The 14659-nt window shown below is 46.8% G+C and overlaps 1 protein-coding gene across 6 annotated transcripts in view; it reads left to right on the forward strand.

Moving 5' to 3' along the window:
* The window catches only part of LOC124621895 (very-long-chain (3R)-3-hydroxyacyl-CoA dehydratase), a 182654-nt gene that overhangs the window by 99310 nt on the left and 68685 nt on the right, over positions 1-14659 (forward strand). For all 6 annotated transcript variants that reach the window (XM_047147370.1, XM_047147377.1, XM_047147371.1 and 3 more), the window contains one exon: positions 1054-1164. In XM_047147370.1, coding sequence (XP_047003326.1) covers positions 1054-1164 — 111 coding nt within the window. The remainder of the gene's footprint in view (positions 1-1053; positions 1165-14659) is intronic.

Consider the following 14659-nt stretch of genomic DNA (forward strand, 5'->3'; position numbering starts at 1 on the left):
GGGGTCCTCTGCTGCAGAACACCATGTCCAACACTTTGTGCTGAGCAGTGTGTTCCAAAACATTTGTGCCTGCACCAACACTGTACTCTGTCATCAGATCTGCCACAGATTGACGCGTACCCTACTTTAGAGAGCGAGCGTGCCTCTGGTCCCTATGTTCTGTGATGTGGTATGGTCATCCAACTTTTTTTTTTCTTTTCGCCTGCTCATGGTTTCAGCATTCATCAACCAGTTTTCGTAGATGGTCATGACAGTAGCATGCTAACAGCTGACCAGCTTTGCCATTTCTGAGGTGCTCGCTCCCAAGCACTGGGCCACAACAATCTGGCTTTTGTCAAAGTCGCTTAAGTTAGTGGATTTCCACATTTGCGCCACTTATTGTCACTAGAATGATTCCTTATTTTTCTCTGCTCCACTTAATGCTTCTCTTACTGTTTCATGTGCCCTCAGCACCACCAGGCAGCATACTACCTCACGATGAGCAGTGCTTGTAATGTTTTGAATCATCAGTGTGAGTGATGTCTGCCTGCAAATAGAACATACCAGGCAGCACAAGTAATGAAAAAAGAAACAGTAAAACTACAAATTTTATTGCAGTTTTGGCAGTCTGATTGCAACTCGTGTACTGTTCCTAGCAGTTATGTTGGACAGATATTTTCTTTTCAGATATTTGAAAGATTTTCTATCAGCATAAAATGGCAATCAATTCTTGTGAACATCATTTCTGATGAGAAAACATATACAGTATCTGTAAGAACAAATCTGAAATGAAGTAGTAATAGACCACAAAATTTCTGTGGAAATTTATAGGGTTGTCCTTCCATATCTTCTGCCGAGCGCTCCATTTTGTTCTGCAGGATAGATAGGAACTAGCTGGCCTAATTAAGTAATCAGCATTCATTCACATAAAGTAATTTTAAGAAAAAACACAGAAGACTTAAATTATGATACCCAAACAGGAATTTCAAATGTTAAATTCATATATAACAGATATATATTTCTGAAACTTACAGATACTATTCTAAATATTTACTTTATATTCTTGTTTTACAGGGTAGTAACCATAAAATATCTGACAGACAAGTGGATTTCACTTTGAAAAAAGAAAATGATAGCTGGTGGCCGCGACTTACAGCAAAACCTCAGAAACCAGCATGGTTAAAGGTATTGTATCTGATTTTCTGAACTGTTTAATAGCAAATTTATCTGTGTATAAGAATAATGAAAATTCCTGGATGAAACAATATGTAAAATAAGGGAAAGACAACTACCCACCTATAGCGGACTGATGTGTGGAGCACAGAAAACAGTATTCACACTAGCTTTTGAGCTGTTGTCCATTTTCTAGTAAAAGTACACACATCCACACAGATACCCAATTATACACTGACATGGCTGCTGTGAGACTATTTATTGATCATCGAATATCGAAAGCACTTGCCGAGGTTGATGGAGAGGGAAGACAATAGGGAAGACGCATGTTGTATGGAGTGGTTAGTGGGGTAGAGTGAGGCAGATCTTTTGACAAATGTCTTACTGGCTGAGCAAGATAAAAGATGTTCACAGGGCAGAGCATATAAGAGATATAGAGTGAGGGGAAGGGGGGGAGAGGGAGGAGAAAAAAGAAGATGGAGACACACAGGGGAGAGAGAAAGGGAGACAGGTGCAAAGGGGCGAGAGAGGGGGGGACGTTGTGGTAGAAGGCAGTACACAATCGGGACAGGGAAGTAGCGGTGTGGATGAAAGAGAGAAGAGGTAAGGTGAAGCAGTTGGAAACAGGTTAGTGGAGATTTGGGCCAGGGGTTTGTGATACCATAGGATATGTTGGAGATATAGTTCCCACTTGTGTAAGCCAGAGAAACTTGTGCTGGAGGGGAGTATCCAAGTGGCCCATGTAGTGACGCAGCTGTTGGAAGTCATGCGTAGTGTGGTGCATAATGTTCAGCAACAGCGTGGCCCAGTATGTGGTTCGTCACAATTTGGCAGTGATGACTAATGTGAGTAGATAGTTGGTTACTTGTCATGCCTACATAGAATACTATTCAGTATTTGAAGCATAGCTGATATGTAATGTGGCTGCTTTCATATGCCTTTTATTCGGTAGCAAATGTTTGTGACTGGATTGCACTGTGAGGTGATGGATGGGTTATGGGACAGATCTTGCACCTGGCCAAACAGAAGGGTGCACGATTGGTAGCAGGACTGGAATAGGGATGGCCAAGGATATTCTGCAGATTAGATGGGTGGTGGAACACTACCTTGAGTAATGTTGGTAGGATTTAGGATAGGCTTTTCTTCATCTCAAGGTATGATGAAAAGTGATGTGGTTGAGCATTTCAAGGACGTGGTGATACTGGGTGATCAGAAGAGAGCTGTTTGGTGGCTGGTTAACAGGTCTACTGGTGTCAAAAGAAGAGATATCTGCTTATGGATGAGTTGGGTAGGGTATTGTCTGTCAGTAAAGGCTTTCTGAGGTTACTGGTATATTTCAAAATCTTTTACCTTTCACTACAGGTGCAGCTGTCCTTGCCATGGGTCGAGCTCAAGAGAATAGGATTATGGAGGAAAGAGAAAAAGGCTTTCATTGCTGTGAGTCCTGATCATGAAAATGTCATCAATGAATGTGAACCAGACAAAGGGATTTAGGTATTGACTGGATAGGAAGGATTCCTCCAGATTACTCATAAATAAATTGGTGCAGCTGGTGCTATGCTAGTACTCATGGCAGTATCACAGATTTGTTTATAGATTTGGTTTTCGAAAGCAAAAAAATTGTTGGTCAGGATGCAGCTGACTAGGAAGATTAGAAAAGAGGTGGGGGGGGGGGGGGGGGGGGTTGGAATAGGGAGGGCATTAGGGGATGTTGGTATACAGGGATATCACATCCACAGTGACCAGTAAAGAATCTGATGATAATGGACTAGAACTGTGGAGAATTGGTGAAGGAAGTGGATAGTGTCTAGAATGTAGGATAGGTTATGGACAATAGTTTGGAGATGTTAGTCAACAAAGGCAGAGCTTCATTCTGTGGGAGCATTGTTCCCAGTCACAATGGAATGACCGGTAGGAAGACATGGTCTTGCATATGTGGATTAGGAAAAAGATAGGAGTGTGATGGGTTGCTGCTGAGAAGTAGGAGATGGCTTCAGGTGTCTGGTTTTTAGACTGAACTAAGGCCTTGAGGAGCTGCTGGAAATCATGATGGATTTCTGGGATGGGATCATTGTCATAATTTTTGTATGCAGAGTAATAGGAAAGTTCATGGAAATCCTCATTATGATTCATGACATCTGTGGTGGAGCCTTTGTCTGCAGGAAGAATGATAATGTCTGGATCGATTTGCAGATTAATAATAGCAGTGTGTCCCATAGGAGTGATGATGTACTCTCTGGTAAGGATATAGGAAAAGAAGGTGAGGCCAGGTCAAAAATGAGGAATTCCTAAAAAATTACAAAGTGATGGCTGGGTGGAAAAGGAGGAGGATCATGGTTAGATGATGGTTGGGATTATTTTAAACATGTCTCTGTGTGTCCATATTTTCAGAGATGGTTGCAGGACTTGAGTGTTCGATACAAGATGTCAAATGAAACCCTTTCCAGCTGTCTTGTTTCCAAACTTATTTTATTTGGCTACCAGTTTCAGTGATTTACTACGCCATCTTCAGGCACCTGACCAATGTGTAAGAAGATTCCACCTCATTTCTGGTCAAAACAGGGGCCAGCAATACTGGTAGTAATAGATTTCTACTCTCAATAGCCATCACTTTAACCATTGTCTGCCGACTTTTGCCAGCAGAAATCTTCTAAAACCAGTATTGCTGGGCCATGTTTTGACCAGAACTGAGGTGGAATCTTCCTACACATCGGTCAGGGCCTGAAGATGGCATAGTAAATCGCTGAAACTGGTAGCCAAATGAAATAAGTTTGGAAACTAGGCGGCTGAAAGATGTTTCATTTGACATCCTATTTTAAACAAGATCTATGTGGGATTTTGGTTGCCTGCTGTCAGTGGGGCTGTAGTTAAGAAATGTTTCTTCATCACGGAATGAGTAAAAGAAAGAAGATTGTTTACAAGGCTGGCATGATTAAACTTAGGTTTTGGGCCAAAGGCGAGGCCTTTGAAAATTTCTAAGACTTCTTCAAGGGTCAGAGTTTTGGGAGAACAATTGACAACAGTGTTATGGGACATGTGTTCAGGAGCAGTGCATTTCATGGGGGGGGGGAGGTTGAGGAACTTTAGAGGGCTGTGGAAGGCAAAGTAAGTCAGTACGGCACATTGGGGTCCTATGAAGGTTGACAGTCGGGTGGAGGGGGGGAGGGGGGGGGGGGGGGAGGTGTTTCGATCAGAGTGGTAGGCTCATTTTTGCTATCGGTAATCCCAAGCAAACATAAAACATAAGTAGCTGGGACAGCTTCCACAGATGGTGCTGCAAATGCTGTTCCAACTGCTGAAAGTCAGAAGTTACTATTGCAATGATAGTATTAAGGAAACTATTTTCAATAATGAAAAATCAGTATTATCGCAGGGTTGTACATTTGAGTGACTGTGTGGTTGAACAAGTGTACTTTTTCTAGAAAAAGAGCAAAAGCTTGAGAGGTAATGTGAATACTGTTCTCTTTATTTTATTTAGCGTATGGCTAATACAGACATACCATGAAATTACATATACATATGTACATATTGACACACAAGAAACTTAAGTTTGTCTTTACAACTGAATATCCAGTCCTTCAATCCAGCCCACTGCATCTGGAGTTGCTAGCAGGAAGTCCTCTTTGGCGCCGTGATAGGCTCGAATCCTGCATTCACTGACAATGTGGTGAACAGTCTGGTATGGAGCCCCGCAGTCACAAGCTGGATCAGGCAGCTTCTTCCACTTAAAGAGAGCATCCCTGCATCGCCCATGGCTGGTACCGATTCTGTTGAGAGTAGACCAGGTCTTGCGTGGTCAGTCGAATCCACTTGGAAGTTTAGCACCTGAGAAGATGTTATGCAGGTCCATATCTGTCACTGCTTCCCACCGACCTTTCCATTCTTCAAGAGGTTTGAAATTCTTAGCAACCATGTCAGCAGCATCGCACAGAGTTGGATGACGTGATTTCAGTGGCAGGTCGCTATGCACGGGTAGGTTAGAATTCCTGGAGATCTTGTGGAATTCTCTCATAAGGGCAGTACATCTGCGTAGATCAGGAGGCATTATACCGGTTAACAGTGGAAGCCAATTAACTGGAGTAGATCTGATTGTGCCAGATATTATGCGCATTGTCGTATTCAGCTGGGTATCAACAAGCCTTGTATGATGACTATTCATCCAAACAGGTGCACAATACTCAGCACTTGAGTATACCAAGCCCAGAGCTGAAGTTTGCAGGGTGGTTGCTGAAGATCCCCAGGTAGTTCCGCATAGCTTATGGAGGATGTTGTTTCGAGTCCTCAGCTTTTGAGCTAAGTTAAGAAGGTGTTGTTTGAAGCATAGTGTACGATCCAGGATGACACCAAGATATTTTGGGTTCCAATTGTGACAAAGAATTCTGCCTCTGAAACTTACCTCCAGTTTTATGTTCGCCAACTGGTTATTTAGATGGAAGCAACACACTTCTGTTTTACTCACACTGGGCTGGAGTCTCCAGATTTTGAAGTAATTGTCTAATGCAGACAGGTCATTGGCTAAAATCTCTTCTGTTGTCTTCATTTCCTGGTGTTTTACGGCTAGAGCCAGGTCATCAGCATAGAAGTATTTTCTGGACGAAGTGTCAGGTAGATCAGATAGATATAGGTTGAACAGTAAGGGTGAGAGAACTGATCCTTGAGGCAATCTGTTGTTCAGCTTCCTCTCCTTACTTATGTTGCTTCCAGTGATTACCTGGAACTTCCGATCACTTAGCATGCTGTTAATCAGTCGAGCCATTGTTCTGCAGGGTATGATGCGGATAAATTTGTAGATAAGGCCTTCCCTCCACACAGTGCCGAAGGCGGCAGTTAGATCAACAAATGCCACAGATGTTTCTGCTTCATTTGGTATCCTGACTCTATGAAGGATGTGAGAGACAATACTTGGTCGCAGCAGCTACGCCCTGATCTGAAGCCTGCCTGATCAACTGGAATGTTCTCTAAGATAGCGCTACTTATTCTGTTATATATTAGCCTTTCAAAAAGCTTGTAGCAGCAGCTGAGTAGGGAAATGGGGCAATAGTTTTCTACCTTGTTGCTGGGTTTGCCAGGTTTCAGAACAGATATTATCTTCACCTTTTTAAACTCAGATGGAAGTTGACCAGTCAGCAGGATGTCAGTGAAGAATTCTGCCAGCCATTTCCTAGCTTTTCCTCCCATATGGATCAAGAATTCTGGATGGGTACCATCGAATCCAGGTGCCTTAAGAGGTTTGAGGTCCTTCAGTCCAGAGTCAATGTCTGAAACTGTGAAGGGATGGGTATACTCAAATGAGGGAGATGCCTTCTTTTTCAGGTCACGAAGCTGTCGTCTGATATGTCTTGTATGTTTCTTGTCAGGAGGTACTCTTGAGGTAGTAATGATGTGGGAAGCAATTTGGTCTGGTGTTACTTCGGAATTTTTTCTGCATGCTGGTGCACTTCCTCCCAGTTTTCTCAGAAGATTCCATGCTTTCCTGCTCGAGTGGGTAAAGTCCATAGTTTTGACTGTTTCTGCCCATTTCTGCCTCCGAGACATGTCCAAGCTGGACAATAGTTCCGTAGCTATCTCTGGGTCACCACTTTGCTGGAAGTATTGGTACAGTGTTTCACTTTCCTCATTCCATCCTGGAACATATTCTTTTCGCTATCCTCTTGGCATACACTTTTTAGCTGTTGCTGTTACTGCACCAATGAAGCGTTGATAGTTATTATGTGATGGAGGTATCCATCGAATGGTCTTATCCAGTTCCATTGAAAACTTCATCCAATCGGCTTTCTGGAAATTCCATCGAGCATGCGGAGTTGATCGTATGACAGGAACAGTGCAGCCAGTTTGTATTATTACAGGTCTGTGTTGGCTGTGAGGAAAGGCATCTATCACTTTCCTTGTGGTGTTGATGGGAAAGCCAGTTTCGTTGCAGCTAACAAAGCATAAGTCAGGATTTGAATCCTTGTCCCAAGAAGCTGACCTGAAAGTGCCTTGATCTTTGGCATCAAACACTAGATGAAGATTATTCTCTTCGATCCAGTCTGCAAGCATGCTCCCATTTTCATCATTTTGAGAGTACTTCCAAAGTTCATGGTGACTATTGAAGTCTCCTATGTAAATTGCAGGATGTTCTGCTATGTGTAGGACAAAATCGGGCCATGTTGTTTTGGGTGGTTTGTAAACATTTGTAATAGTAATGCCGTGCAGTTGTATGACGACTGTATGTATATCTGCCTCCACACTTACAGAAATCAGTGAAGCTTCGTTTATGTTGTTAAGGACATACGTAGCAATTCCATACACCTCGTGGTAAGTTACACCAAGTGCAGAATATCCAGGAATTCGACCTAGGCTTCGGAATATTTCTTCACTGGAAACACGAGTTTCTTGAATGGCGACGACATCGAAATTGTTGTCCAGCAAAAATTTTGACAGGTAGTCACACTTTGCCCTGCTAATGCTTTCGATATTCAGTTGAAGGAGTCTGATAGTTGGCCCAATGTTTCTTGTTAATGAGCTCTGAAAAGAACTGTTTCTGCTATTTAGTTGATATGTCATTGCCAGGAGATCCTATGGATAGTCTGGCTGCCTGTAATCACTGTTGGTCAATTAGCACCACCCAGGAGGCACGTGTAGGGTATTTTAAGGTTAAACCTACGGACGTGAGCAACGCTACCTCCCACTGTTCTCTGTTTGTGTTTCTGTGCTCCACACATCATTCTGCTATAAATTTATCCATGTATTATGTTAAAGTCAGTTGAGACATGGTATTGCCTTTATCCTAGGTATTAAATTACAAATTAATGAAAATCAAACCAGAGACTGACAGTCTGAGAACTTAATGCTATCCCCCCCTGCGGGTTCGGGGGTAAGAATAGGCCTGCGGTATTCCTGCCTGTCGTAAGAGGCGACTAAAAGGAGTCTCAACCTTTTCGGCCTTACGTGATGGTCCCCTCTCGGGTTTGACCTCCATCTTTCTAAATTGTTCTGAAGAGCGAGCCAATTGGGGAAGGGCGCCTTACATGGTGCACTGTATCTGTCGTGCATTGAGACCTTTAGCCGGCTTACTCGTCGTTGCAATGGTGTCTCACTCGTTTTCCATCTCTTGGGCGAGGATACATCCCTGGGTGCGATTACCACACTGCACTGTGCAGTGTTGCTTTTAGCTGCGACGACGACCTTATATGTTTTTGCACCTAAGATCCAGCACGGTAGCCAGTCCGTTGTGGTGGGGCCGCCATGTACCCTGTTGGTTGTAGCCCCCTGACAACACAGGGATCGCTCTACTAATGCTTGCGCCGTTTACTCCCCATGTATGCCAAGGAGTAGATGCCCATCTCCCTGGGGCATCAGGACTCCCGGCAATGGCCATCCTGCCAGGTGGCTCTTGCTGTGGCTGGGTGGCGCCCATGGGGAGGACCCTTGGTCGGAGTAGGTGGCATCAGGGCAGATGTCCCGCAATGAAGTGTGGTACATCATCTCTTGCTGGTGGCCAGCCACCAGCAGTCTCTAAGCGTTCAAGGGCTCATTTTAAGGCTAACGTTTATGACCCCAAATCGTTCCCATCCCTGGCCACACCATGGGAGGAACGAAAGGCAATGAATGACAGTGACATGTATTCACCCAGGTATCTCGTCTGTACCAGAGCTGATGGGGAATCCTTTGTATCCGTGAAGCCTCAGTTCTGTGTAGAGCATTTGGAGGACAAGTTTGGGGAGGTGGAGGGCTTGTCTAAAATGCGCTCAGGGTCAGTTTTGATAAAAACAGCATCCTCCGCCCAGTCACGCAGGTTGCTTGCTTGTGACAACTTGGGGGATGTTAACGTTACCATCACACCACATAAGAGTTTAAATATGGTCCAGGGTATTATTTTCCATAGGGACCTACTTTTACAGTCTGATGACTAGCTGCGCGTCAACTTAGAGCGTAGAGGTGTTCATTTCGTCCGGCGCGTTCAACGGGGTCCGAGGGACAATCAGGTTGCTACCGGTGTCTTCATCTTGGCCTTCGAGGGTGATACATTACCGGAGAAGGTCAACGTGATGGTCTACCGTTGTGACGTCAAGCCCTGTATCCCTCCCCCGATGCGGTGCTTTAAGTGCTGGAAGTTCGGCCATGTGTCTTCCCGCTGTACTTCCAGCCTCACATGTCGAGATTGCGGACGCCCATCTCATCCCGATACTCCATGTGCTCCGCCTCCCATCTGTGTCAACTGTGGAGAGCCTCATTCACCTTGCTCGCCAGACTGCAGGATCTTACAGAAAGAACGCAAAATCATGGAATATAAGATCCTGGACCGACTGACTTACACTGAGGCTAAGCGGAAATTTGAACGGCTACATCCCGTGCGCATGATGTCATCTTATGCCTCCACTATCACTCCTGCTCCAACTCCTTTAGCTGCACCACAGACAGTCAGCTCTCAGCATCAGAGGACCTCACCTGCCCCCTTGACGATGGGGGCCCCTTCTCTTGCTGTTGCTCCCACACCATTTACCTCGGGAGCAGCACCCACTAAACCACCGGGGACGCCAGTCCCCACTTCTAAGCTGGAGAAGCATAAGTCTTCTTCAGCTTCTCTCGCTCGAAAGGGATCCCTTGGGTCCCTACCTTCCCAGGTTCCCACCAGCGGCACAGCAGACACCAACCAGTGGCTGAAGAAGCCACAGGTCGCTGGTCGTCGAGCTTCGCGATCATCTTCGGTTCCGGAGACTGTCACCAGTAAGCCCTCTCAACAACGGCAACTGAAGGAACAGCGAGAGACAACGACATTGAAGCCCCGTAAGACCAAGGCACCTGAGGGGGGGCCCCTACTCCACCACTACCTACAAGCTCTGCGTCTGAGGATGAGGTGGAGATTCTTGCATCCACTGAGGACCTCGATCTCGCCGGTCCCTCAGACGCAATGGATAGCATTTGCACGGGTGCTCCATCGGAGGCAGCAGGTGACCCAGCGGCGTAATCTGCCTTCCCAGTCCAGTCACGCCTTTCTCGGACATGGACAATATCCTCCTCCAGTGGAACTGCAGCGGTTTCTTCCATCACCTCGCTGCGCTCCGACACCTTATCAGCCTTCACCCTTTCTTCTGGATTGCTCTTCAGGAAACTTGGTTTCCAGCAATGCGAACCCCTGCCCTCCGTGGCTATCGGGGTTATTATAAGAACCGAGCAGCTTGTGAAAGGGTGTCTGGTGGCGTCTGCATCTATGTCCTTAACTCTCTTCACAGCGAGTCTGTCCCTCTACAAACAGCTTTAGAGGCTGTCGCTGTTAAGGTGTGGACGCCACAGGCTATTACCGTCTGCAGTCTTTACCTTCCACCAGATGGTGATGTCGTGCAGCATGAGCTGGCTGCGCTGCTAGCCCAATTGCCATCACCTTTCTTGTTACTGGGCGACTTAAACGCCCATAACCCTCTGTGGGGTGGGTCAGTGGCAACAGCTCGAGGCGCCACCATTGCGCATTTATTGGCACAGCTCGATCTTTCACTTTTAAATGATGGTTCCTTCACACACTTCAGCGTGGCGCATGGCACGTACTCCGCCATCGACCTTTCAATCTGTAGCCCTCGCCTCTTACCGTCTGTCCAATGGAGTGTGCATGACGACTTGTGTGGCAGTGACCACTTTCCGATCCTTCTGTCACGGCCACAACGTCACTCTTCCAGGCGCCCCAGCAGATGGGCTATGAATAAGGCTGACTGGGACTTGTTCTCCTCCATTGCCGCTATTGAGCCTCTCTCTAATGACGACATTGATGCGGTGGTTCACTCAGTCACCACCAGCATCGTTACTGCCGCAGAATCTGCCATTCCCAGTTCTTCTGGGTCCCCTTGGTGGTCGCCTGAGATCGCTGAGGCGATTAAAGATCGCCGGCGGGCACTACAGCGTCACAAGCGACATCCCTGCATTCAACACCTCATCACCTTCAAACGGCTGCGTGCGCGGGCCTGCCGCCTTATCCGCCAAAGCAAGCAGGAGTGCTGGGAGCGGTATGTGTCCACCATTGGCCTCCGTCTCTCTCCATCGCAGGTCTGGGCCAAGATCCGACACCTCTATGGCTATCGGACCCCTGTCAGCGTCCCTGCGCTCTCACTGAATGGAGCAGTTTGTACAGACTCCGACGAAATTGCCAACAGCTTGACAGAGCATTTTGCTCTTAGTTCTGCTTCTTCCAATTGCCCACTGGCCTTCCGCTCCATTAAAGAGCGGATGGAATGTCGGAGCCTTTCTTTTCGCACCCACCATTCTCAATCCTACAACGCTCCATTCAGTGAGTGGGAATTTCACAGTGCCCTTACCGCTTGCCCTGATACCGCTCCTGGGCCAGATCGCATTCACTGTCAGATGCTGAAACACCTTTCAGTGGACCGCAAGCGACGCCTCCTCGATGTTTACAACCGTCTCTGGGTCGAGGGTGAGTTTCCGTCGCAATGGCGGGAAAGCATTGTCATCCCCGTTTTGAAACCGGGCAAGAGCCCTTTGGAGGTGGACAGTTACCATCCAATTAGCCTCACCAACGTTCTTTGCAAATTGCTTGAACGGATGGTGAGCCGGCGGTTGAACTGGGTACTGAAGTCACGGGGCCTTCTCGTTCCGTCTCAGGGTGGGTTCCGTAAAGGTCGCTCTGCCACTGACAATCTGGTGAGCCTGGAGTCGGCCATCCGTACTGCCTTTGCCCGCCGTCAGCACCTGGTCGCTGTCTTTTTCGACATGCGGAAGACGTACGATACGACATGGCGTCATCATATCCTTTCTACGCTTCATGGATGGGTTCTTCGGGGCCCTCTGCCGATCTTTATCCGCAATTTTCTGTCATATCGTACCTTCCGCGTGCAAGTTGCAGCCTCCAATAGTTCCTCCAGAGTCCAGGAGAACGGGGTACCACAGGGATCTGTCCTCAGTGTCTGCCTGTTTTTAATTGAAATAAACGGTCTCGCTGCAGCGGTGGGAACTTCTGTCTCCGCTTCCCTGTATGCTGACGACTTCTGCCTTTAGTATAGCTCTATTGGCATTGCGGCTGCTGAACGTCAGCTACAGGGCACAATCCGCAAGGCGCAGTCTTGGGCTGTAGCGCATGGTTTTCAGTTTTCGGCTGCCAAGACCCGCGTTATGCATTTCTGCCGGCGCCAAACGGTCCATCCTGAGCCGCGGCTTTATCTTGACGGCGAACTTCTTGCTGTGGTGGAGACCCACAGGTTTTTGGGTATACTTTTTGATGCCCGGATGACTTGGCTGCCTCATATTCGGCAGCTTAAACAGGCATGTTGGTGGCATCTAAATGCTCTGCGATGCTTGAGCCACACCAGCTGGGGCGCCGACCGATCTACCCTGTTGCGGCTCTACCAGACATTAATACAGTCTCGTCTGGATTATGGGAGCCTGGCTTATGGCTCAGCATCCCTGTCTGCGTTGCGGGTGCTGGACCCAATCTTACACAGCGGAATACGCCTTGCCACTGGTGCCTTCCGGACCAGCCCAGTGGACAGCATAATTGTGGAGGCGGGTGTCCCTCCACTGCTATTACGCCGCCAACGTTTGCTGGCTTCTTATGCTGCCCATGTTTTCAGCTTGCCCAGGCATCCTAACTATCGGCTGCTATTCCCACAGTCACACGTCCATCTTCCAGAACGCAGGCCCAGGGCTGGATGTACGATCGCGGTCCGAGTCCGAGAGCTTCTCTCCGGGCTAGGGGCTTTACCTCTTCCGCCTCCTTTTCGGGCATCTCTGCAACACCCCTGTGGTGTGTGCCTCGCCCTCGCCTTCAGCTGGAATTGGCACAGGGCCCGAAGGACTCAGTCCCTCCGGAGGCTTTCCGCCGCCGCTTTCTTTCCATCCTTGCAACGTATCAGGGCTCTGGCATTGTTTACACTGACGGTTCGATGGTTGCTGGTCGTGTCGATTATGCATTAACTCTAGGGACAATGTTCGCTGCCGGCTGGCTGCAGCGTTTACACTGCTGAGCTGGTCACCATCTTTCGTACCCTAGAATATATCCGCTCCTGCTCAGGTGAGTCCTTCGTGATCTGTAACGATTCCCTGAGCGGTTTACGAGCTCTCGACCAGTGTTTCCCTCATTCTCGTCTGGTGATGGCTATCCAGGAGTCCCTGCATACTCTTGCCCGTTGCGGCCGCTCTGTGGTCTTTGTTTGGACCCCGGGCCATGTTGGGATACCCGGCAATGAAAATGTTGACCGCCTGGCGAAAGAGGCCACCAGTAAACCATCTCTGGATGTTGGCCTCCCAGAGACTGATTTGAGGGCAGTCTTACACCGCAAAGTTTTTGTGCTATGGGACGATGAATGGCGCGAACTGACCACGCGTAATAAACTCCGTGCCATCAAGGAGACGACAGCTGCGTGGCGGTTATCCCTGCGAGCCACCCGCAGGGACCCAGTAGTCCTTTGTTGGCTCCACATTGGCCACTCCTGGCTGACACACAGTTATTTACTGCGCCGGGAGGACCTTCCTCTATGTCGCTGCAGAGCGGCTTTGACAGTGGCCCACATTTTGTTGGCCTGCCCCCTTTTAGCTGTGGTCAGGCAGACATTTGTGCTGCCTGATACGCTCCCTGCTCTTTTAACTGATGACCCTGCTATGGCTGGCTTTGTTTTACATTTTATTCGGGCAGGGGTTTTTATCGTTTAATCTGAGCGTTTGTTATGTCCTTTTGTGTTGATTCTGGCCTATGGCCTACGATTTTAGTCTGATTTTTTAATGTGTTTCTAAGTGGTTGGCTTTTCCTTTTTTATTTCTATGGTCGGCCAATCACCGTCATGCTCTGTGTGATTTTAGTTTGTTTTGTCTTGTCTTTGTTTAAGTTTCTCTTGTTCTGTGTCGTCTGTGATCTATTCTGTTAATCGTTTTTATTCTCTGTGGGTGTTTTTAGTATTTGGAAAAGGGACCGATGACCGTAGCAGTCTGGTCCCTTTAATCCCCACAAACCAACCAACCTTAATGCTATCAAAATTCATTAGAGAAAACTGTAAAATTATATGCGAATAGAGTAGTTAGTTGATTCATAGCTTCAGAAAACAAATTTCGAAGTACTGCCAACAGATACATTTAAAAGAAGAAAAATGTTTTTTCTGTATTTTGGAACTGTTGGTTCTTTGAGATATGGGTCTCTCATAACATGGATTTGAACAACTTGACTCTCCTAGCCAACATTCTGCAACCTATTCCTTTTTCCTTCCTGAAGGAAGGAACTCACAGTTCTGAAAGATAGGAAAAGTTTCCTTCTACTTTTAAATACATTTCTTGTAAATCTCTCTTCCAAATGACCCACGTAAATAGTTGCAATAGGCAAAGTATCGAATCATAAACTCTTTTTCAAATCTTCTTGTTTATTTCTGTTTTAATAGGTTGCTTATTGTTATTGTCCATTCCAGCCTTTTAATGGTCCATTCATTAAAGTTAAAAAAGGCTAGTATTGCCAGGCTTGTATGTGTAGCATCAAAACTGAAACTAAAGTTGTTAAGTTTTGATCATAAGTGTGGATAAAATTTGAATTTAAGTAATT

Source organism: Schistocerca americana, chromosome 7 (genome assembly GCF_021461395.2).
Source record: "Schistocerca americana isolate TAMUIC-IGC-003095 chromosome 7, iqSchAmer2.1, whole genome shotgun sequence".
In the NCBI taxonomy this organism is placed as follows: domain Eukaryota; kingdom Metazoa; phylum Arthropoda; class Insecta; order Orthoptera; family Acrididae; genus Schistocerca; species Schistocerca americana.